This window comes from Papio anubis, chromosome 12 (assembly GCF_008728515.1).
Source record: "Papio anubis isolate 15944 chromosome 12, Panubis1.0, whole genome shotgun sequence".
Taxonomy (NCBI): Eukaryota; Metazoa; Chordata; class Mammalia; order Primates; family Cercopithecidae; genus Papio; species Papio anubis.
The window spans coordinates 62,556,819-62,578,549 of NC_044987.1; the positions used below are offsets into that span (position 1 = coordinate 62,556,819).

At 48.4% G+C, this 21,731-nt stretch overlaps 1 protein-coding gene across 1 annotated transcript in view; it reads left to right on the forward strand.

The window, feature by feature from the left end:
- Positions 1-21,731, forward strand: part of LOC103877722 (short transient receptor potential channel 2-like) — a 50,413-nt gene that overhangs the window by 19,036 nt on the left and 9,646 nt on the right. Inside the window, exons 6-18 of the mRNA XM_031653962.1 lie at positions 3,154-3,236; positions 3,478-3,650; positions 4,439-4,511; positions 7,506-7,633; positions 8,198-8,303; positions 9,211-9,256; positions 10,305-11,192; positions 11,806-11,846; positions 13,823-13,964; positions 14,899-15,063; positions 16,526-16,708; positions 20,568-20,631; positions 20,866-20,923. Coding sequence (XP_031509822.1) covers positions 3,154-3,236; positions 3,478-3,650; positions 4,439-4,511; positions 7,506-7,633; positions 8,198-8,303; positions 9,211-9,256; positions 10,305-11,192; positions 11,806-11,846; positions 13,823-13,964; positions 14,899-15,063; positions 16,526-16,708; positions 20,568-20,631; positions 20,866-20,923 — 2,150 coding nt within the window. The remainder of the gene's footprint in view (positions 1-3,153; positions 3,237-3,477; positions 3,651-4,438; positions 4,512-7,505; positions 7,634-8,197; positions 8,304-9,210; positions 9,257-10,304; positions 11,193-11,805; positions 11,847-13,822; positions 13,965-14,898; positions 15,064-16,525; positions 16,709-20,567; positions 20,632-20,865; positions 20,924-21,731) is intronic.

A 21,731-nucleotide genomic window follows, 5' to 3' on the forward strand; every position in this document is an offset into this window, starting at 1 on the left:
AGCTTGCAGTGAGCGGAGATTGCGCCACTGCACTCCAGCCTGAGCGACAGAGCGAGACTCCGTCTCAAAAAAAAAAAAAAGACAAAGTCTCGCTCTGTCGCCCGGGCTGGAGCACAGTGGCATGATCTCAGCTCACTGCAACCTTCCACCTCTATTTTTTATAGAGACCAAGGTCTCACTATGTTGCCCAGGCTGGTCTCAAACTCCTGAGCTCAAGCAGTCCTCTTGTCTCAGCCTCCCACTGTGCTGGGATTACAGGCGTGTACCACCACACCCAGCCTCTACAAAAAATTTAAAAATTAGGTGCAGTGACTCATGCCTGTAATCCCAACACTTTGGGAGGCCAAGGCGAATGGATCGCTTGAGCCCTGGAGTTTGAGACCAGACTGTGCAACATAGCAAAACCCCATCTCTACAAAAAATAACAAATAAGGCATGGTGGTGTACGCCTGTAGTCCCAGCTACTCAGGAGGCTGAAGTGGTAGGATCACTTGAGCCTGGGAGTTCAAGGCTTCAGTGAGCTGTGATTGTTCCATTGCACTCCAGCCTAGGCAACAGAGCTAGACCCTGTCTGAAGAAAAAAATAAATAAAAATTAGCCAGGCATGGTGGCCCATGCCTGTCGTCCTAGATACTTAGGAGGCTGACGTAGGAGGATCACTTGAGCCCAGGAGGTCAAGGTTGCAGTGAGCCATAATCATACCACTACATTCCAGCCTGAGTGACAGAGTGAGGCCCTGTCTCAAAACATAATAATAATAATTATCATTATTATTTTTATACGGAGACAACAGATACAAGGTAGGACTATTCCAGGCAAACCAGTACCTATGTTCACCCCAGTTTTAGGATAAACAAAAGTTTCTCAGGGTTCTTTTCCATTTTGGCCATCTACATTACCCTGCACTTCTAGGACCATGGTGGGATGGAGGTCAAAGGGAGTCAGCAACTGCAGAGCCTTGTCAGAAGGGTATTGAACATCAGCAGCAGGGTGAAACATACATGCAGGTACTTCGTGAAACTGTAGCGAAGGAATGACCTGAAACATTTCAGCAAGAGACAGATGCTACATGTAAGCTGGGATTACAGATTGATGGCACTCAGTTTTATAATTTAGGATGCCTAAAACGTCATAGACTTTTTTCCTAATGAATCATTTTAATTGGTATGTTATAGTGAAAGCAAAACATAGGGCTTTTAACTCTGTGAAACGGGGTTATTATGATCACCAGTTTTCTCGTAAGAAAAGCACAGAGAAATTTAGTGGGGTGACCCAGGTCACACTGCCAAATAAGTCTTGAAGTGGATTTGAACCCGGGCCACTTGATTCCAACTAATCTTTGCTCAGAAGCTAATAATTAATCATTTTATAATAATTAATTTCCTGATAATCTCACTTAGAGTTAAGGTTAAAATAAACTATTTCTACACACCTATCTAGTTACCCTTTCTAGTAGCATTCACTGTAACATTCATGAGACAAGGTAAAGAAAAAATGAAAACCCCGGAAAATTAAAGAAAAAATTTCAGGATTATTGCTAGGTCCAAGAAAAGATTGTAATGGTAATTAGAAAATATTAAAGAGTTAATGAGAATGAAAATACTACTCAAGCTTGTAGAATGAAGCCAAAGCCATGCTTTACAAGAAAGACATTTACCTTTAAAATAACCTGTGATAGAAGAATCAGAGTTGAAAATTAAAGACAAAAATTTTTTTACGGTAAGGGAAAAAGGAAATTTCTATAAATAAAAAAGGAAAAAGGAATTAGGAGGCCGGGAGCAGTGGCTCACACCTGTAATCCCAGCACTTTTGGAGGCCGAGGCAGGCAGATGACTTGAGGCCAGGAGTTCAAGACCATCCTGGTCAACATGGCAAAACCCTGTTTCTACTAAAAATACAAAAATTAGCTGGCTGTGGTGGTGCACGCCTGTAATCCTAGCTACTCAGGAGGCTGAGGCACAAGAATCACTTGAACCTGAGAGGCGGAGGTTGTAGTGAGCTGAGATCACGCCACTGCACGCCATCCTAGATGGCAGAGTATGACTGTGTCTCAAAAAAGAAAAAATAATTAGGGGCCAGGTGCAATGGCACATGCCTGTAATCTCAGTGGTTTGGGAGGCCGAGGAGGGACGATCGCTTGAGCCCAAGAGTTTGAGACCAGCCTGTGCAACATAGTGAGACCTTGTCTCTACAAAAAAATTTTTTTAATTAGCTGGGCATGGTGGTGTGAGCCTGTGGTCCCAGCTGCTCGAGAGGCTGAGGTGAGAGAATTGCTTGAGCTCCAGAGTTCAAGGCTACAGTGAGCCATGATCCTGCCACTGCATCCCAGCCTGGGTAGAGCAAGACCCAATTTTTTTTTTTCTTCTTTTTATTTGAGACAGGGTCTCACTCTTGTCACCTTGCTGGAGTGCAGTGGTGCAGTCACAGCTCACTGCAGCCTTGGCTTCTGAAGCCCAAGAAGTCCTCCCACCTCAGCACCTCAGCCTCCCAAGTAGCTAGGACCACAGACATGTACCACCATGCCTGGCTAATTTTTTTATTTTTTTATAGACAGGGTCTTACTATGTTGCTCAGGCTGGTCTGAAACTCCTGGGCTCTAGCAGTCCTCCCACCTTGGCCTCCTAAAGTGCTGAGATTACAGCCACGAATCACTGTACCGAGGCTGAGATCCCGTCTCTTTTTTAAAAAGTAGGGGTATAATCACAGATAAATTGAATTTTGGCAAAGAATTAAGAAACCAGCATACTACGATATAAATAAAATCTCTATGCAGAAATTATTTGGGAGATTATTGCACATAGACATTTCTGGAGCAAGGAGGTTATAAAATGCCTGTGATAGGTATGGTGGCTAATGCTAGAGACACATCTATATGCATACATACACACACATCTCTTTATAGATGGCTAGAAATTGTGGCTTAAAATTGGTAGGTTTTTAGTTGCAAGTTAACAAAATTGTTCACAAAATAAATCATACTAAAAACTAAACAATATTATTTGATAATATTTAGAAGGAAATAATGAAATAAACGTCCCCAAAAAGTTCAGTCATTTGAGTAGTTTGACAGTTTGAGTAGGCCCTGGCACTAGGTAGCAGTGTCCCCTGGTGGTGAATCTTGGTATTTCATATCTCTCAATTTTTTTTCCTCAGGGTTCTGATGCTCAGGAGTCTGGTCCTAGCCCCTGGCTAGCTAATCCTTCCATCCGGAGGACATTCTTCCCACATCCCCATACGTATGTACTTGACAGAGTGGAAGTCTCCCAGCCACCTCTCAGGTCTTTCTCCTGGAAAAGAAATGCTATCAAGTCACTGACAAGCACACAAGACCAGCCTGGGTTCACCAAATTAATCACATACTCTAGGCCTAACCCTATCTGTATATTAAACTAGCTTTCTTGCTTAAATGCCATTGACATGAGTGAACAGAATAAGACCTATATTTCAAGTGGAACCAAGTACTCTCTTTCCCTGCAGGGATACCAAGGAAATTTCAGAGCTCAGGAATATCCTAACACAGATGCAGCCAGGGACTCTGGGGCGTTCAGCCCACATGGTGCTTTCTGCTGCCCGCAGGGTGCCTCCAGTCAGTGTGGCAAGTCCAAAGAACAACCATGCAGAATCAGGTTCCAGTCCTCCAGACAGGGCAGGTGAGTCCACATGACCTGTTCCTTCCTGTCCCTAGCAATGCCCTTCCTCCCTGAATCTACCATTGCTATACAGGGATGGCTCACTAGTGGAACTTCATGTGATAGAAAAGATAATTGTTGGTGTCTTGTTACCAAAAGACAAATCAAATATTGTATGGTAATTGAAAGAGCACTGGCCTAGGAATCAGCAATCCTTATCTCTTTGGGCCTCAGCTGTCTACCACAGAAGGAAAGATGTAGTTTATTATTTTAAGAGAAAGAGACTAGAAGGGAACTCATAATTTTTGGGCACCTACTATAGGCTGGGCCCTGGAGCTATGAAAGCACTTTAAAATATATTAAATGCTATACAAAGTGTTTCATAAATTCAGGATAACCAGACGAATGGAAGTTGATAGTTTTTATTGTCACTCATTTGACAGATATTTATTAAGCATCGTTTGTGCCAGGCTCTGTGCTAGACATCAGGGATACCGCAGTAAATAAAATAGCAATGCTCCTTCCCTAGTGGAGAAACACATGTCAGTGTCACACAAATAAATTTAAATCTTCAAACTGTGATGAGTACTGTCAAGGAAAAGCATAATTGGATGACTGGATGTAGATTAGAGAATCCAGGGAAAGTGCCGCATAGGAATTAGCATTTCATCTAAGACTTGGAAGAGTGAGAAAGGCACACTCTTTGCCTCCAGGCAAAGAGGGTAGAAAGAATATTCTTAGAAGAAGTAACATCACATGTGAAGACTGTTTTGTTTAAGAGCTATATTTAATGAGCATTTCTAATACAGAGCCCAGAGCAGAGGAGCAAAACTCTGAGAATGATGTGGGCAGAATGAAAAGAAGGAAAGTGCAGCACCAAAGGTAAGTAGATCAACATGAAAGACCCAAATCACCTCCCCAAACCTTATTGCCCTTTTGCAGCTGTCCTTACCCCCAGTCTTGTTTCATTAAGGTCAGAGAGTATCCTTGTGTCTGGGTTTAACCTGTGGGTCTAGACCTAAGGGCATTGAAGAAAAGATATCCTTGTCCACATGTTGTCAGGTTTGGAACTAGGCAAAGAGGCAGTCCTGTAGTGAACCAGAATCTGAAGATGAGTATGCTGTATTTCATGGGCTTCATCAAAATCTAAATCTTTGGCTGGGCACAGTGGCTCACGCCTGTAATCCCAATACTTTGGGAGGCCAAGGTGGGTGGATCACCTGAGGTCAGGAGTTCAAGACCAGCCTGGCCAACACGGCGAAACCCTGTTTCTACTAAAAATACAAAAATTAGTCGAGTGTGGTGGTACGTTCCTATAATCCCAGCTACTCAGGAGGCTGAGGCAGGAGAATCGCTTGAACCCAGGAGGCGGAGGTTGCAGTGAGCTGAGATCACACCATTGCACTCCAGCCTGGGCAACAAGAGTGAAACTGTCTCAAAAAAAAAAAAAAAAAATCTGAATCTTTTCTGCTTCAAAGGACACTGTCAAGAAAGTAAAAGACAACCCATAGAATATGGAGGAAAGTATTTGCATATCATATATTCAGTAAGGCTCTTTTTTTTTTTTTTTGAGACAGAGTCTCGCTCTGTTGCCCAGGCTGGAGTGCAGTGGTCAGATCTCAGCTCACTGCAAGCTCCGCCTCCCGGGTTTACGCCATTCTCCTGCCTCAGCCTCCCGAGTAGCTGGGACTACAAGCGAACGCCACCTCGCCCGGCTAGTTTTTTGTATTTTTTTTTTTTTTTAGTAGAGATGGGGTTTCACCGGGTTAGCCAGGATGGTCTCGATCTCCTGACCTTGTGATCCGCCCGTCTCGGCCTCCCAAAGTGCTGGGATTACAGGCTTGAGCCACCGCGCCTGGCCCAGTAAGGCTCTTTTATCTAAAATATATAAAGAACCTTTACAAGTCAACAGTAGAAAGATACCCTAATTTTTAGAATGGACAAATAATCTGAATAGAATTTTCTCCAAAGAAGATATATAAATGGCTATTAAGCACATAGAAGATGCTCAACATCATTAGCCATCAGAGAAATGCCAATCAAAACCCCACAATGATTATTTCACACCTGCTAGGATGATGTAATAAAAAAGATGGACAATAACAAGTGTTGGCAAAGATATGGAGAAATTGAAACTCTCATACATATTGCCAGTGGGAATGTAAATTAGTGCAGCTGATTGGAAAACAGTTTAGCAGTTTTTCAAAATGTTTATATGGAGTTACCATATGACCTAGCAGTTCAGCTCCTAGGTGTATACTTCCAAAGAATTGATAACAGGTGTTCACACAGAAACTTACAGGCAAATGTTCAGAGCAACATTATTAATAATAGCCCAGAAATCGAAACAACCCAAGTGTCTATCAGCTGATAAATAAAATGTGGTATATCTATGCTGTGGAGTATTACTCTGCCATAAAAAAGGAATATAGTACTGATACCTGCTCCAACATGGATGAACCTTGAAACCATACTAAGTGTAAGAAGTCAGTCACAAAAAACCATATAGTATATGATTTCATGTCCAGAATAGGCAATTCAAACCACTAAAGTAGATTAGCAGTTACCAGAGTCTGGTTCAGGCTTTCTTTTCTTTTCTTTCTTTTTTTTTTTGAGACAAAGTGTTGTTCTAGCACCCAGGCTGGAGTGCAGTGGCACAATCTCGGCTCACTGCAACCTCCACCTTCTAGTTCAAGCCATTCTCCTGCCTCAGCCACCCAAGTAGCAGGGACTACAGGTGTACACCACCACACCCAGGTAATTTTTGTGTTTTCAGTAGAGATGGGGTTTTGCCATGTTGGCCAGGGTGGTCTTGAACTCCTGACCTCAGGTGATCCATCTGCCTCGGCCTCCCAAAATTCTGGGATTACAGGCATGAGCCACTGCGCCCAGCCTGGGTTCTGGGTTTCTTTTGGGAGTAGTGAAAATGTTCTGGAATTACATGGTTGTGGTTACAGAACTCTGTCAATACAGGGTTTTGAATTGAATTTATATATATATAAACAATTGAAAATTGACGGAGTTGTGCTTTCTCACTCAGTCTGGAGTGCAGTGGCGTGATCTCAGCTCACTGCAACCTCAGCCTCCCAGGTTCAAGCTGTTCTCCTGCCGCAGCCTCCCAAGCTGGGTCTACAGGTGCACGTCACCACACCCAGCTAATTTTTGTTTTTTGTTTGTTTGTTTGAGATGGAGTTTTGCTCTTGTTGCCCAGACTGGAGTGCAACGAGGCAATCTCAGCTCACCACAACCTCTGTCTCCCGGGTTCAAGCGATTCTCCTGCCTCAGCCTCTTGGGTAGCTGGGATTACAGGCGCCCGCCACCACTCCCAGCTAATTTTTGTATTTTTATTAGAGACAGGGTTTCTCCGTCTTGGTCAGACTGGTCTCAAACTCCCAACCTCAGGTGATCCCCCCACCTCGGCCTCCCAGAGTGGTGGGATTACAGGCGTAAGCCACTGCGTCCGGCCTAATTTTTGTATTTTTAGTAGAGACAGGCAAATGTTGGCCAGGCTGGTCTCAAACTCCTGACCTCAGGTTATCCGCCTGCCTTGGCCTCCCAGAGTGCTGGGATTACAGGTGTGAGCCACCACACCTGGCCTTGAATTTATATTTTTAAAGAGTGAGTTTTACGGTATGTGTACTATATTTCAATTAAAAAATAATAACGCAAGGGCGATAATGGAATCTCTGTTCTCAGATGTTCAAAGGTTAAATGTCTTCCCTCAAGTCTGGTACATCAGGTGGGAAAACCAGGACCCCAGCCCAGGGTTTCTAGGTCTACATTAACTCTTCTGCATTATTTTTGCTCTGATTCCAGGCTCCTTCAGCCCTTATGGCCTCTTACTAATAGCTGGTCTTTAACTGTTCTTTCTCACAGGCCTGTATCCAACTCTAATTCTCGGCCAAACAGGAGGGAGACAGCAAGAGCAAGGCAAAAAAAACAGCACCGACCCCAGGCCCAAAGCAGTGGTGACCAGGATAGTGGACTGTGCCCGATTTGTGCAGGTAAGATGCTTGTGCACAGGGAGTTGTTGTATGACAACTAGGCATTCCTTGAGGGAGGAATGGGAGATCTGAGAGTACTGCCAAGAAACATTTGAATTTGGAGTGCTGGCTTCTGTCATCTCTGCAGCTCTCAGGTGTGGAACTGTATTTTTAGTCAAGTGTAATTCAAGACAAGTGTGTACTGAGCACCTGTTCACACTGTGCCGGCTAAGCTGAGGAAGGGACATGGGCCCTGCCCTCTGGCGAAGCATGAAACCAAACAATGTAAAACACAATCGGAGAGGGCCTAGAACTTCCTTCGTAACTTTTTCCTATATGTCCAAATGCTGGTTGCTGTTTCAGTCTCTGTTCAAATGGTTCTTCTTGGCCAAGTGTTCTCTTATCTGCCCAGATCATCTTTCCCAACTAAGCTTCTGCAGGATTCTCTGATTCCCTTGGACTTAGCACTTCTCACTGTCTGCTGTGTATCAATGTTATTTGTCTTCATAGCTTATCCAGACTTCTTGGGGTGACATCCTGCCTGGGAGCAGGCCATTTTGTTTACCTCCTTCTCTCCCCAAATAGGCTCCTTCAGGATTGAGATTCTTCCCCAGCATGCTGCCACTTGTGGAGAGACCTCCCCACCTCACCCAGCTTCTCCCTCCTCATCATCTTCGTCCCAGTCTGTACTGTGGGTGTCCTCCCCAGAAAGTTCACCCCCTGTCTCCTGGGTTCAGTGCCCTATCTGCCAGTTGCAGTTCTCAGCAAGAGAAATAGAAGAGCATGCCAGTATATGTGGGGACTTCTCTCAGGCATGAGCCATGAGGTCCTGTGGTTTTACCCCACCCTCTAAGACTGAGATGGGGACTGAATAGCTTGAGAGCTAAGAAAGGCTGATGAGGCCGAAGCTCCCTCTCTCCTCCCCTCCACTCATTCCCTCAGGACTCTGCCTGAGGGCACCTCTGTGCCTAGCCTGATCCTCATTCCCAGTTGTCAAGGCTTCTGTGACCATGGCATCTGATTCTCCTAAGGCCAGCTCTGTTCTTTTCCCCCTTGGAAGTCTCCTTGGAACTTTTGGGCCTTGGGACACCATCCAGAATGTCTTTCCCTCTGTGAGTGGTGCACATTCTCATGCCCATTTTCCTGAAAGGAAAACCGAGGCCTAGTGAAGAGCAAATGCTGCCGGACAGATAAAATCCTGTGGTGTGCTGGGAATGTGCATATGGGTTTTGAGCACGAGGCTGACATCCAGCATCTCATGAATTGAGCTCTCAGTCTCCTTTGTGGGCTCCTGTCCTGGGTATAATCAGGTAATGGTGATGCTATGTGACACTAAGCAAGTTATTTATTTTAGCATCCAGAATTAACAGAGAAAAAAATCTCCCAACCTCCCGCTCACAGAACTGTGATAGGGACCAGATTGGTTAATGAGTAAGGAGTAGTTCTAGGCTTGGCTGTAGAACCTTGGGCAGATCCCATTCCTCATCTACACAAGGAGGTGGTTGGACCAGAGGATGTCAAAGGTTCCCTCAAGCTGTGATATTCCAAATTCTGTTCCCACCTCCTTGAGCAAATATGTCTTCTCTCCCCTTTCCCAGAAGATTTCACTCTGTGGTACTAACACCCGTTCCCCTGGTCCCCAGGGTATAGAGCAGAGGGGGAGCAGCTGGTCCTGCAAAGAGAGGGCCCAGGGCAGGGTTTTGAATAGATAGGAAAGAGGATGCTAGGCACAGTCAAGGAAAAGACTGAGCAGGAGTTCAGTCCTTCGGTCCCTGCCAGCACAGGTGCCTGCATAAGTAGGCACAACCACAGACCCCATCACCGTAAGAAGCCTGCTCCCCTACCTTCTCCTATTCTGCTCCCGTTTCTACCCATGAATAAAACAAAAGATTGGCCCAGAGGCACTGCAGGGGCATCCTAGCTGCCAAGCAGGTGGCAGACATCACTATGTAGGTGGGAGAAGAGCCCCTGGAACCCTGATCTTGGACCCAGAAGAGAAGAGCAGTGAGGATGGGGCCAGGCCTAGTAGAAGACAGGGACGAGGCAGTGCCAAGGGGGAGAAAGGTCCCCCAAAGCAGGGGAGGGCAAAGCGGGAGGATTGGTGAAGAAAGAGGATATTGGGATTCTGCTGGGGTCCTGGTCAGAACTGAGGGGCTTGACAAAAACCCAGTTCAAAACTCACACAAAACCCTCCTGTGTGGACATGTCCGGGCCTGCCCTTGGGAGAGGCTCTGGGACTTTGAGAGGAAGGAGCATCTGGGAGATGAAGTCAGCAAGAGGGGAGCTGGGTCTGAACAGATCCTGTGCACCTGTATGTGGGGTTAGGCTGCCAGGGCAGCCCACCCCTGCTTTAACCTACCCCTGCTCAAGGTACCCACAGGTAGCCCTGCTGTTGGGGGGCTCCTGTGAGGGTGGAAGTCAAGCTGGGGAAGGGGCCCCCAGTCAAACTCAGCTGAGGAAGGGGCCCCCATTCTCTCCCCAGTGGGGGAAGAAAAGAAAGCCCCCACTGTACAGTCTTGATTTTCCTAACCTGAGAATCTACACAATAAAATGATGAATAAGACAATATTTGCCAGTGTGTATTTGGGACAAGGAAGAATATAATGGTGGCTGGATATAGAGGGTTAAGTGCTAGAACATGGAAGGGTGAAAGAGGCCCCATCACAAAGGGGGTTGAAACTCAGGGTCCTAGCCTCTCCACTCCTTCATCCACCAACAGCCTAACTGGACTGAGATCATGAACAGGAAGCTCAGGTTCCCACCTCCACTCCTGGCTGCCATCCAGGAGGGCCAACTGGGCCTTGTGCAGCAGCTGCTGGAGTCAGAGGTTAAGGCCACAAGCAGTGGGCCAGGTGGGCCCCTGCACAATGTGGAAGAGGCCAAGGAGCACTCCTGGAGGGAAGCACTCAACTTGGCCATCCACCTGGGCCATGAGGCCATCACTGATGTGCTGTTGGCCAGTGTCAAGATTGACTTCCGCCAGACCCATGAGGCCCTGCTAGTGGTAGTGGACACAAAGCAACCAGCAGTGGTGCATCGCCTGCTGGCCCACCTGGAACGGGAGAAGGGTCGCAAAGTAGACACCAGGTCTTTCTCACTGGCTTTCTTTGACTCATTAATTGATGGCTCCCGCTTTGCACCTGGTGTGACTCCTCTCACCCTGGCCTGCCAGAAGGACCTGTACGAGATAGCACAGCTGCTCATGGACCAGGGCCACACCATTGCCTGGCCCCACCTGGTCTCCTGTGCCTGCCTCAAGTGCAGCAACGCCCGCCGCTATGACCTGTTTAAATTCTCTCTGTCCTGCATCAACACCTACCGTGGCATTGCCAACAAGGCCCACCTCTCACTGGCCAGTGAGGATGCCACACTGGCTACCTTCAGGCTTAGCCGTGAGCTCAGGCACCTTGCACGCAAGGAGCATGGTTGGGCCTGTGGTGGGTGTTCTGGGAAGTTTGGAAGTCACAAAAAGAGGACGAGGCCTGGCCTCTGTTCTCAGGAAACCTCTAGTTTGATGGGGAGTCAAGAATCCCCCCAAGAGAATTTCATTCTAATGGCAGAGAACAGCCACTCCAGAGGGGCCTAGTCTTATGGGGGAGGCACAACCCTACTCCAGGGGAGCCCTGGGTCTGTCTGAGGGAGAAGAGAGAACAGAAACAACTAGAAAAACAGCTGGACAGACTTGGAGATGATGTTCAGTAGAATACATCACGTCTGAATACCTGCTAGGTGTTCCCACCCGGAGCATGGTGTGTTGCGGCTCTCAAGCGTATGATCACAGCAGGGAAAAGTCAGAGAGAGGGGACAAGGTGCTCCCAGTATGCTTGTCTTCATTCAGTGCCGCTGTGAATGGTGCTAACAGGGCTTCCAAAGCCCAGAAAACAGGTCAGGAAAGCCACAGCTGTTGTGTTCAGGGAGGACTCCTTGGAATAAGTAGCATTAAGCTGAGCTACGGAAGTGGGTGGTTACATACAAGTGAAGAGGAGCAGGGAGGGTATTTGAGATAGGGCTACAGTCCACGCAACGGCTCTCAGGTAGTGAAAGTATACATGGTGATGAGTGAAGGGGAGACACTGCAGGAAGGACTGAGAATGCATGAAGAGGAGCCTGGAGGCAGGGACTAGTAAGGGTCCTGGAATGCCGCCAGTCCAGTATGTCCATCCCTCATCCCCTGACGGATCCTGTGTGTCAAGCTAGACTCGATCCCCATCCCCATCCCCAAGATGACCATTAGGTGGGGAAACCAACACGAATGTTAAAATACAGGGCTAAGGAGGTTGTGACCCGGGGTGGTGGAAGGATAGGAGAATGAAAAGCCCCCACTGCACAGCTAGCAGGAAAGGGCAGTCCTTTCCAAAGGACTTTCCCTCCATTCTCATAGCAGCCTAAGAGACAGTCATAGCAGGAAGTATCATCCCCACTTTATAGCAGAGAAGCTGAGGCCTGGGAAGGGGAAGTACCTTGCCCAATGTGATACCACCTGAGGACAGTGCTGGGATTCAGACCTCACCTCCTGAAAGCCATCCCCGGATGCTCTCTAGGGTAAGAGCCTCAAGTAAAACCCAGGAGATAATGGATAAATTGGAGCCAAGGACTGCCTTAGGCCAGGCACGGTGACTCATGCCTCTAACCCCAGCGCTTTGGGAGGCTGAGACAGGAGGATGAGGAGGCCAGGAGTTCAAGACCAGCCTGGGCAACATAGCAAGATCTCATCCCTATTTTTTTTTTTTTTTAATTTTTTTGGAGACAGTTTCACTCTTGTCACCCAGGCTGGAGTGCAGTGGCGCAATCTCAGCTCACTGCAACCTCCACCTCCGGGGTTCAAACGATTCTCCTGTCTCAGCCTCCCGAGTAGCTGGGATTATGTGCCTGCCACCACGCCCAGCTAATTTTTGTGTTATTAGTAGAGATGAGGTTTCACCATGTTGGCCAGGCTGGTCTTGAACTCCTGACCTCAGGTGATCTGCCCGCTTCAGCCTCCCAAAGTGCTGGGATTACGGGTGTGAGCCACCACGCCCACCTATTTTTTAAAAATAATAACTAGCCAGGCATGGTGGCTCATGCCTATATAATCCCAGCACTTTGGGAGGCCAAGGCAGGTGGATCACCTGAGGTCAGGAGTTCGAGACTAGCCTGGCCAACATGGTGAAACCCCATCTCTACTAATAACACAAAAAAATCAGCTGAGTAGGCCGGGCACGGTGGCTCACTCCTGTAATCCCAGCACTTTGGGAGGCTGAGGGGGGCGGATCATGAGGTCAGAAGATGGAGACCATCCTGGCTAACACGGTGAAACCCCGTCTCTACTAAAAATACAAAAAATTAGCTGGGCGTGGTGGTGGGCGCCTGTAGTCCCAGCTACTCGGGAGGCTGAGGCAGGAGAATGGCGTGAACCCAGGAGGCAGAGCTTGCAGTGAGCCGAGATCGCACCACTGCACTCCAGCCTGGGCAATAGAGCGAGACTCCGTCTCAAAGGGGGAAAAAAAAATCAGCTAGCGTGGTGGCACATGCCTGTAGTCTCAACTACTCGGGAGGCTGAGGCAGGAGAATCACTTGAACCTGGGAGGCAGAGGTTGCAGTGAGCCGAGATCATGCCATTGCACTTGAGATCGTGCCATTGCACTCCAGCCTGGGTGACAAGAGTGAAACTCTGTCTCAAAAATAATAATAATAATAATTAATAAATAAGAACTGCCTTATTCATTTCTGCATCTCCTAAAATTGCCAACGCGAGTTCTCTTATAAGGTAGGTGTTCCAATAAATTAAATGAGCACATGAAGGGTGTAAGGAGTAGGTGTAAAAATGGGACAAGAAACAGATTAGAAGAGGAAGGAAAAGAGACAGAAAAAATGACAGAGGGGTTTGGGTTGAAGTGACTTAGTGATGAGGTAGCAATAGCGCTAGATAAGCAAAGTGACCCTGGAGGTACCTCATTAGAGCAAGAAGGATGGGCGAGGTGGCAAAGAAGAAAGAAATCAATGCCCTAGTGACACCAGATGTAGGAAATGATGGTGCAAGGGCAGGACAGAGGTGGCCTAGGCCCACTATTGGTGGGCGTGGGGGGTAGGGAGGAGTAGGCTGATTTAATGGGGTTGGGTCCACAGGGTGGTAGGCACACACGGACCTGCTTCCCTAAGCCTGAGTACATTGCCCTGGAGTCACCGAGCCAGGACTATGGCTTTGAGCTGCTGGGCATGTGCCGGAACCAGAACGAGGTCACTGACCCGGCTCAACCACCCGGCCGAGGACAGCGAGACGGAGCCCAAGGCTGAGGGCCTGGGCCTAGCCTTTGAGGAAGGCATCCCCAACCTGGCGAGGCTGCAACTGGCCGTCAACTACAACCAGAAGCGGGTCAGCTGGGCCATAGCTATATCCCCTCCCTGTCCTTTTCTCTTGCCCTGCCACCTCTAGGTCTCCCTGACCCAGCCCTAAGCAACTCCTTTTCCTGCCCTCAAGACCCTCTCAGGCCTTGGTCCTGAGCACCCTTCTGTCTAGACCCTTGGCCCTGTGGGTCCCCTCCCTTCTTACCTTCAATATAAGCCTGTAACCTCTCCCCAGCCCTTGAAAGACCCATTACCCACCAAGACCTCACCTCAGACCAGGACATCTGGTCTTAGACAGCTTTATCTTTGACCTGAGTTACTTGAATCCAGTCTTTCTGTTCAATTCCAGTACATCACTCTATAAAGCAAGATAAGACTAGGTCTCTCAGGCCTTAAATATCCCCCAAAAGATTCCATTATTGCCTGTCTCCTCAGACATCTTCCCCTCTAAGCTAAAGACAGACTCCTTGTTTAGCCTCCCCCAACCCCTTGCTTCTCATCTCATCCACCCTCAACATCCACCAGGAACTTAACCAAAAACCTTCTTTCATAATGGCTCCCCTGGCCCTGTCTCCCAATACAGCAAACCCTGGTTTCCCTCTTTTGCCTTCCTCAAGACCATCTAGGCTAATGTCCCATATCTCTAAGAAGGCCAGGGACCCTGGGGGTTCTGGGTCTTGGGTCCCCAGTTCTACCCACCACTGTCTAACTTAGACTCAAGAATGTAGGGTCCAGAGAGTTCAGGAAAATCTTTGAGTTCAGTTTCCCCTCCATCAACCAAAGCCTAGAGAGTGATGGGTCTGCCCATGGTCACATGACAAGCAAGTTGACTGATGTGGGGAGAAAAGAAGGATTGTTCGATCTCTGTGGCAAGGAAGGAAGTGCTGTGTACCCAACTGGCTCCCCCATCCTCCTCCTTGCCTGGTGGCCTCCCCCTCTGCTTATGCCCCATCTCTGCTTAGTTTGTAGCACACCCCATCTGCCAGCAAGTCCTGTCCTCCATCTGGTGTGGGAACCTGGCTGGCTGGCGTGGAAACACCACCATCTGGAAGCTCTTTGTTGCCTTCCTCATCTTCCTCACCATGCCCTTCCTCTGCCTTGGCTACTGGCTGGCACCAAAGTCCCGGGTACTAAGAATAAGATTAATGACAACTGTCACTTATTGAGCACTTGTTTTATGAGGCCCTGGGCTAGACACTTGGTGAATATAACTTTGTGTGAATGTTTCCATTAAGTAGCTGGAAGTGCAGCCCTGAGGAAGGCAGACGTTCTGCTTCAGGGGTATAGGGTAGCAACCTGAGGCACAGGGAAGGGCAATGCTCTTTTTGTCAAAAGTACACAGGAAATAGTGGAGTCAGGATTTAAACTGAAGTGTCTCTGCCTCCAAAACCTTAATCCTATTAACAGCCCTATATTCCCCTAAAGACAGGCCCACCCCGACTACAAATTCCATGGGAGCCCTTCATCCAACCAATATGTCCTTGAGACCCAACTGTGAGCCAAGCATGGTGCCTGGCACTGGGGTTATGAAGAAAAGCCCTGTTCCTGCTGAGCAGGTGAGGAATAGGGAGAGGGATGTTCCAGGAAGCAGGAGCAGTATGTGTGAAGGCCTGGGAGAGGGAGAACCCAAAGTGTTAGAGAAACTGAAAGGAGTTAGATCAGGAGTGGTGGAGAAGCACTCAGGGGCCAGATCTCACAGAGCCTTATAAGCCACAGAGGATAGCAGCCATTGTAGGATTAATGAGGCGAGTCCCCCATCAGTCTTGTGTTTCAGAAAGTGCCTTCTACTAGGGGTGTGAAAGGTGGGCTGGGGATGCAGGGCAGGAGTTAGAGAGACTGGTGTGAGAGGACAAGCACATAGAGATGTCTCATATTCCCGGCCTGGGTGACCGGGTCATTTTATGAGGTGGGGACACAGAAGAAGATGGAAGAGCAAGATAGGATAGAAGATGATGAATTTCTTTATTTTTTATTTATTTATCTATTTATTTTTGAGATGGAGTCTTGCATTGTCGCCCAGGCTGAAGTGCAGTGGCAGGATCTCGGCTCACTGCAACCTCTGCCTCCCAGGTTCAAGCAATTCTGCCTCAGCCTCTCGAGTAGCTGAGATTACAGGTGCCCACCACTATGCCCAGCTAATTTTTTGTATTTTTGGTAGAGATAGGGTTTCACTATGTTGGTCAGGCTGGTCTTGAACTCCTGACCTCGTGATCCGCCCACCTCGGCCTCCCAAAGTGCTGGGATTACAGGCATAAGCCACCGCGCCCGGCCCATGAATTTATTTTTTAACATGGTTGAGTTTGAAGAGCCTGTGGGGCCTCCAAGGGAAAGTTACTTTACCTCTGTGATCTTCAGTTCTTGGGAGAAAAAAAAAAAAAGCCGGGAATAATGTCTACCTCATATGGTTGGAAAGGAGATGACAGATATGAGTCTACGGCCTGATATGTAACACATTCTCAATGTATGTCTGAATAGTGCGTGACTGAATCTGAGAAAGGGGAGTCACGTGGGTGGAGCAGTCTAGAAGGGCTTGCAGGAGCGAGAGACACCCAGGACTGAGAGCCCTACTCCCATTCCTTCCCTTGGAAGCTGGGCCGCCTGCTAAAGATCCCAGTACTGAAGTTCCTGCTGCACTCCGCCTCCTGTCTGTGGTTCCTCATCTTCCTGCTGGGAGAGTCCCTGGTCGTGGAGACACAGCTGAGCACCTTCCGTGGCCGCAGCCAGAGTGTCTGGGAGACTTCACTACACATGATTTGGGTCACAGGTATAAGTGTAGGACCCTTTATTTGTGGCAGTGTCCCTTAGGGGCCCCCCTTCCTGTCCTTCACAATAAGCACCCCAACAGGGGGATCCTGCTTTGTAGATGACCCCTGAACATATAACCAGACCCCTCTGGGCTGTAACACAGTACAGGACCCTTTCCCTCATGCCTAGTCGGGGACCTAGCCCTGTGGTAGACTCCCTGAGCAAGGACCCCTTCTTCCCCCTCCCTGGCATCAGTCACTACCTAGCCTGGAGGTTTCTGTCCTCTCACAAATAAGACCCTGGTCCACAGTGCGAGGTGGGAACATACCTTGGTGTCATGGCAGCCCCCAGGTACTGCAAGACAGGCTCTCCTGGAGGTCATGGAGCAGAAAGTCTCACAGACCAAATGAAAAGACTCAAATCATACAGCGAGTTAAATCCGTAAGTGGTGTAATTATGATGGTGTTGTAATGAGGATCAGAGTTGAGGTTTGAGTGGCTGGGGTTAGGGGGGTGGTGCAATGGACAGAAGGTACCTGGAGCCAGGCATGGTGGCTCATGCCTGTAATCTCAGCTACTCAAGAGGTTGAGGTGGGAGGATTGCTTGAGGCCAGAAATTCAAGACCAGCCTGGGCAACATAGAGAGACTCTATCCCTTAAAAATAAAAGAAGATTGGCCGGGTGCAGTGGCTCACGCCTGTAATCCTAGCAGTTTGGGAGGCCGAGGCACTCGAATTGCCTGACCTCAGGAGTTCGAGACCAGCCCAGGGAACATGGTGAAACCCCGTCTGTACTAAAATACAAAAAATTAGCCAGGCATGGCAGCATGCGTCTGTAATCCCAGCTACTCAGGAGGTTGAGGCAGGAGAACTGCTTGAACCCAGGAAGCGGAGATTGCAGTGAGCCGAGATTGCTCCAACCTGGAGACAGAGCAAGACTCTGTCTCCAAACTAAATAAAATAAAATAAAATAAGATAATAGTAATAAAAGAAGATACCTTGGCCCAAGACTTGATCTATGGGAGAAACACAGTGACAGTTATGTTTGGCCACAGCTGTAGCTTGCCAGTTATCCTGATGAGCTGCTATTACTTTTATATGCATTATTTGGGCAGAGGACATGTGGAAAGAGAACGGCTGGTGCCAGTGGGTAGCTGATTTAAGATCTCATGAATACTGAGGGCCTCATATGCTTCAAGCATATTCAGTGTATCATGAATATTTAGAGTCTGTCCATCTCTTTCTATGTATGTTCACACACACATACTCTACTAACTTTATTTGTTCAACATGTCACCAAAGTAACTAGCCTATACTTAACACATAAGTCTCATCCATTCCATTTGTTTTCTTTTCTTCTATAGCAGAACTGAGTATTCACAAACAATTTAGCAAATGCAGTTTATAAGAATCCCCAGAGCTTCAGCCAGCCTCTGGCCCGTCAGCTCAGCAGGCCAAATTGGTGGCGCCTTCCTCGGCTGTCCTCCTCTCATTTAGCTCTGGCTTGGTTAGTGAACTCCAGAGCCACCAGTATACCAAGTCCACTGCTCCACCCTGTACCAGGCCAGTCAGTGATGCCAGAAAGGAAATCTGGTGCAGAAACTTTAGGGAAAGAAACTAAGAGCAGCCCAAGAGGGAAAGTTTCTCATCCTATTTACTAAACGTGGATTGACCTATGCTGAGTGGAGAGGAAACCAATAGAATTCCTACCCATGGGAGAAGAAAAGTCTTAGAAACATATGAAACAAACCTATTTATTCATGTAATAAATGTTTCTTGATGCCCTATCATGAGTGAAACCCTAAGAGTACATGGAAAAGTTCAACATGGCCCCATCCATCCAACACATATTCACTGAGCGTGCACCCCACCCTCACGAGGCATTCCTGCTCTACAGAACTGATTTCAGTTCCCGACCACATGATATTCACATCTGTCTAGGCCTTTGCTCATTCACTTTTTCTAGAGCACTCGCCCCTTCCTGCACTGCCCCTTCACCTGGCTGGCTCCCACTCCTCCTTCAGGTCTCAGCTTAAATGCCACTTTTGGAGAAGGTTTCCCTGGCCCCTAAATCAGGGTTAGGGTCCATTCCTAAACACCCATAACAGTCCCTCTGTCCCCCTGCTCCTTAGTCTTAGCATTTACCACACTGTATGAGACCCACTTGGGTTACCCACTGTGTTCCTCACTGACTGTAAGCCCTGGGAGGGCAGGGACTGTCTTATTCACCAGAGGTTCCCACTGGCACATGGTAGGAGCTTACTAAATGTTTGTTTAGGCCGGGCGCAGTGGCTCACGCCTGTAATCCCAAGACTTGGGGAGGCCGAGGCGGGTGTATCTCCTGAGGTCAGGAGTTCGAGACCAACCTGGCCAACATGGTGAAACCCTGTCTCTACTAAAAAATACAAAAATTAGTCAAGTATGGTGGCATGTGCCTGTAATCCCAGCTACTCGGGAGACTAAGGCAGGAGAATTGCTTGAACCCAGGAGGTGGAGGTTGCAGTGAGCCAAGATAGCGCCACTGCACTCCAGCCTGGGGGACGGAGAGCAAGACTCTGTCTCTCTCTCTCTCTCTCTCTCTATATATATATATATTTTTTTTTTTTTTTGACGTATTTGTTTAATTTGTTCTGGACACCAGGGACAGAGATGAGTGGACATAGTCCCTGCCCTTGAGGGGCTCCAAGTTCAGGGGGAGGCAGGGTAGAGACAGACCTGTGGAGCGATATCCTGCAGTGCCCCGTAATGATGGGATCACAGAGATATGAGCTGTGAGAACACAAAACCCCGAGAAATTCACTCCACCTGCTTAGGGAAGGCTACTTGGAGGAGAAAACATGTGACCTAGGCCACGAAGGTGAGCTGGGCTTCCAGAGGATGTGGAAGGACATTCTAGGCAGAGGAAACAAACAGTGAGTGGAAAAGCACATGATTGTACCCAGGGAATGAGAAGGGTGCAACTTGGGCAGGGCCGCCTAGCTAATGGGGTCCAGCTCCCAAGACCCCAACCCAAGACAGTACTAGGGCCTCACTGGAACCTGTGAGTAGCACAGAACAACCTGAGAATTTAAGAGCCTGTATAGAGTCGATACTCTGTATTTTTTTTAACTTTTTAAAAATAGTTTAACAGAGGCTGGGCGGTGGCTCAAGCCTGTAATCCTAGCACTTTGGGAGGCCGAGATGGGTCGGGGTCAGGAGATCGAGACCATCCTGGCTAACCGCGGTGAAACCCGTCTCACAAAAATACAAAAACTAGCCGGTGAGGTGGCTGGCCTGTAGTCCCAGCTACTTTCGGAGGCTGAGGCAGGGAGAATATAGCGTAAACCCGGAGATGGGCTGCAGTGAGCTGAGATCTGGCCACTGCACTCCAGTCTGGGCGACAGAGCAGACTCCGTCTCAAAAAAAAAAAAAAGTTTGTAGAGATGGGGTTTCACCATGTTGCCCAGGCTGGTCTCAAACTCCTGGGCTCAAGCAATCCTCCTGCCTCGGCCTTCAAGTGCTGGGGTTACGAGTGAGCCACCGCACCCAGCTCAAATCAATATTCTTCAGTGTTGTCCAGTACTTGGTGGAGGGCACGGAGAAACAAATTTCAGTCATTCTGTCCTAATGAAACAGGCTGTCCCAGGTGATACTCACTTTCTGAGTGTCTGCTGACTGAGATCATTGGTGCAGTCCGCCAGCAGTGTCTGCATCAGCAAGGAAGTCTTTTTTATGTTCACATAAGATCACTTGTTCAGGAATAGATTACATGTTTACATGTCATTGACCACCCATAATGTTTAGCACCCCACTGCCATTCATAGGTTCCCCTGCCTCGTAATCTGGCTCTGACATAGAAGGAGAAGTTCAGTCCGATCCTGTCCTGGGCTCCCTGCCACCCCACTTCAGGCTTTCCTGTGGTTTGAGTGCAAGGAAGTGTGGATTGAGGAGCCTGCAGTTACCTCCTGGACTGGTGAAACTTCCTGGATATGATGTCATCCTGTCCACTGTACCTGGCTGCCTTCACACTGCGCCTCTTTTCCCTGGCTGGGCTTGCCCACATGCACTGCCAGGACCACCTCCCCAGCAACTGCCTGCCACTATTTCACCACGGCTGGTGAGTGTCCCTTCAACTCAGCCCTGAATCCTCAGTTCTTCTTTCTTGGCTCTTGGCTTCCCAGCCACAGCCCCCATTCCACCCGCACAGAACGAAGCAAGTGGCACACCAGTCCCCAGTTCTTGGCTGAGGTGCTCTTCGCTGTCTGGTATGCTCAGCTTCACCCACCTGGCCCCTGCATTCACCGGCCCATGAGTCGCTGGGCACTCTGCAGATTCCATCGGCAAGATGATCGATGACATGATCCGTGCATACCGGCTCTGCTCTGAGCTCTGCTCTGAAGACTCCATTTGACTTCCTTCAAAACTCCCCAGCTCTTGGGTAACACAGGGAATCCTTGACCTGCGTTCCTCCAGAGGCATGCACTCCAAAGACCCCTGAAAATTACAGGCAGAATTTGGAGGGTAAATGTATATTTTTCTGCAGAGAGGGTCTACAACTTACATCTAATTCTCAAACAGGCCCCACTGACCCCCAGAAAGATTCTGAACCATGAATGTGAGAAAGAGCCCTTGGTTGGGAGTTCCAGTCCCAGTTCTGTCAGTTCCATGACCCCCTCTGTGGGGCGCTCAGTTTTTCCCATCATTAAGGAAGCGATGGCGCGGCTTAGGGGTCCCTTTGGGTCCTTTCCACTGGGCAGCTCTTTTGAACCCCTGACCTTATCACATGGCCTTCTTGGTCCTTATCACCTAATCATGTCCAGCATGGCCTCTCACCTAATCAGGGCCTGTAGTTAATGCCTGCCTCCTGGGGTCCCCAGCCTGAAGCAGGACTACAGTGAATGTCCTTGGTGGGAAAAACCCTTAGCTGCATCTATTAATATTAACAACTTTAGCTCAGCTTGGCTTGGGGTAGAACCTCCCACCCCACCCAGGATTCTTCTGGCCTCCCGTGGCAGGCCAACTCATTCTCCTGCATTAGCTCTGACTCTTCTGATGATAACTCTCCTGTTCAGT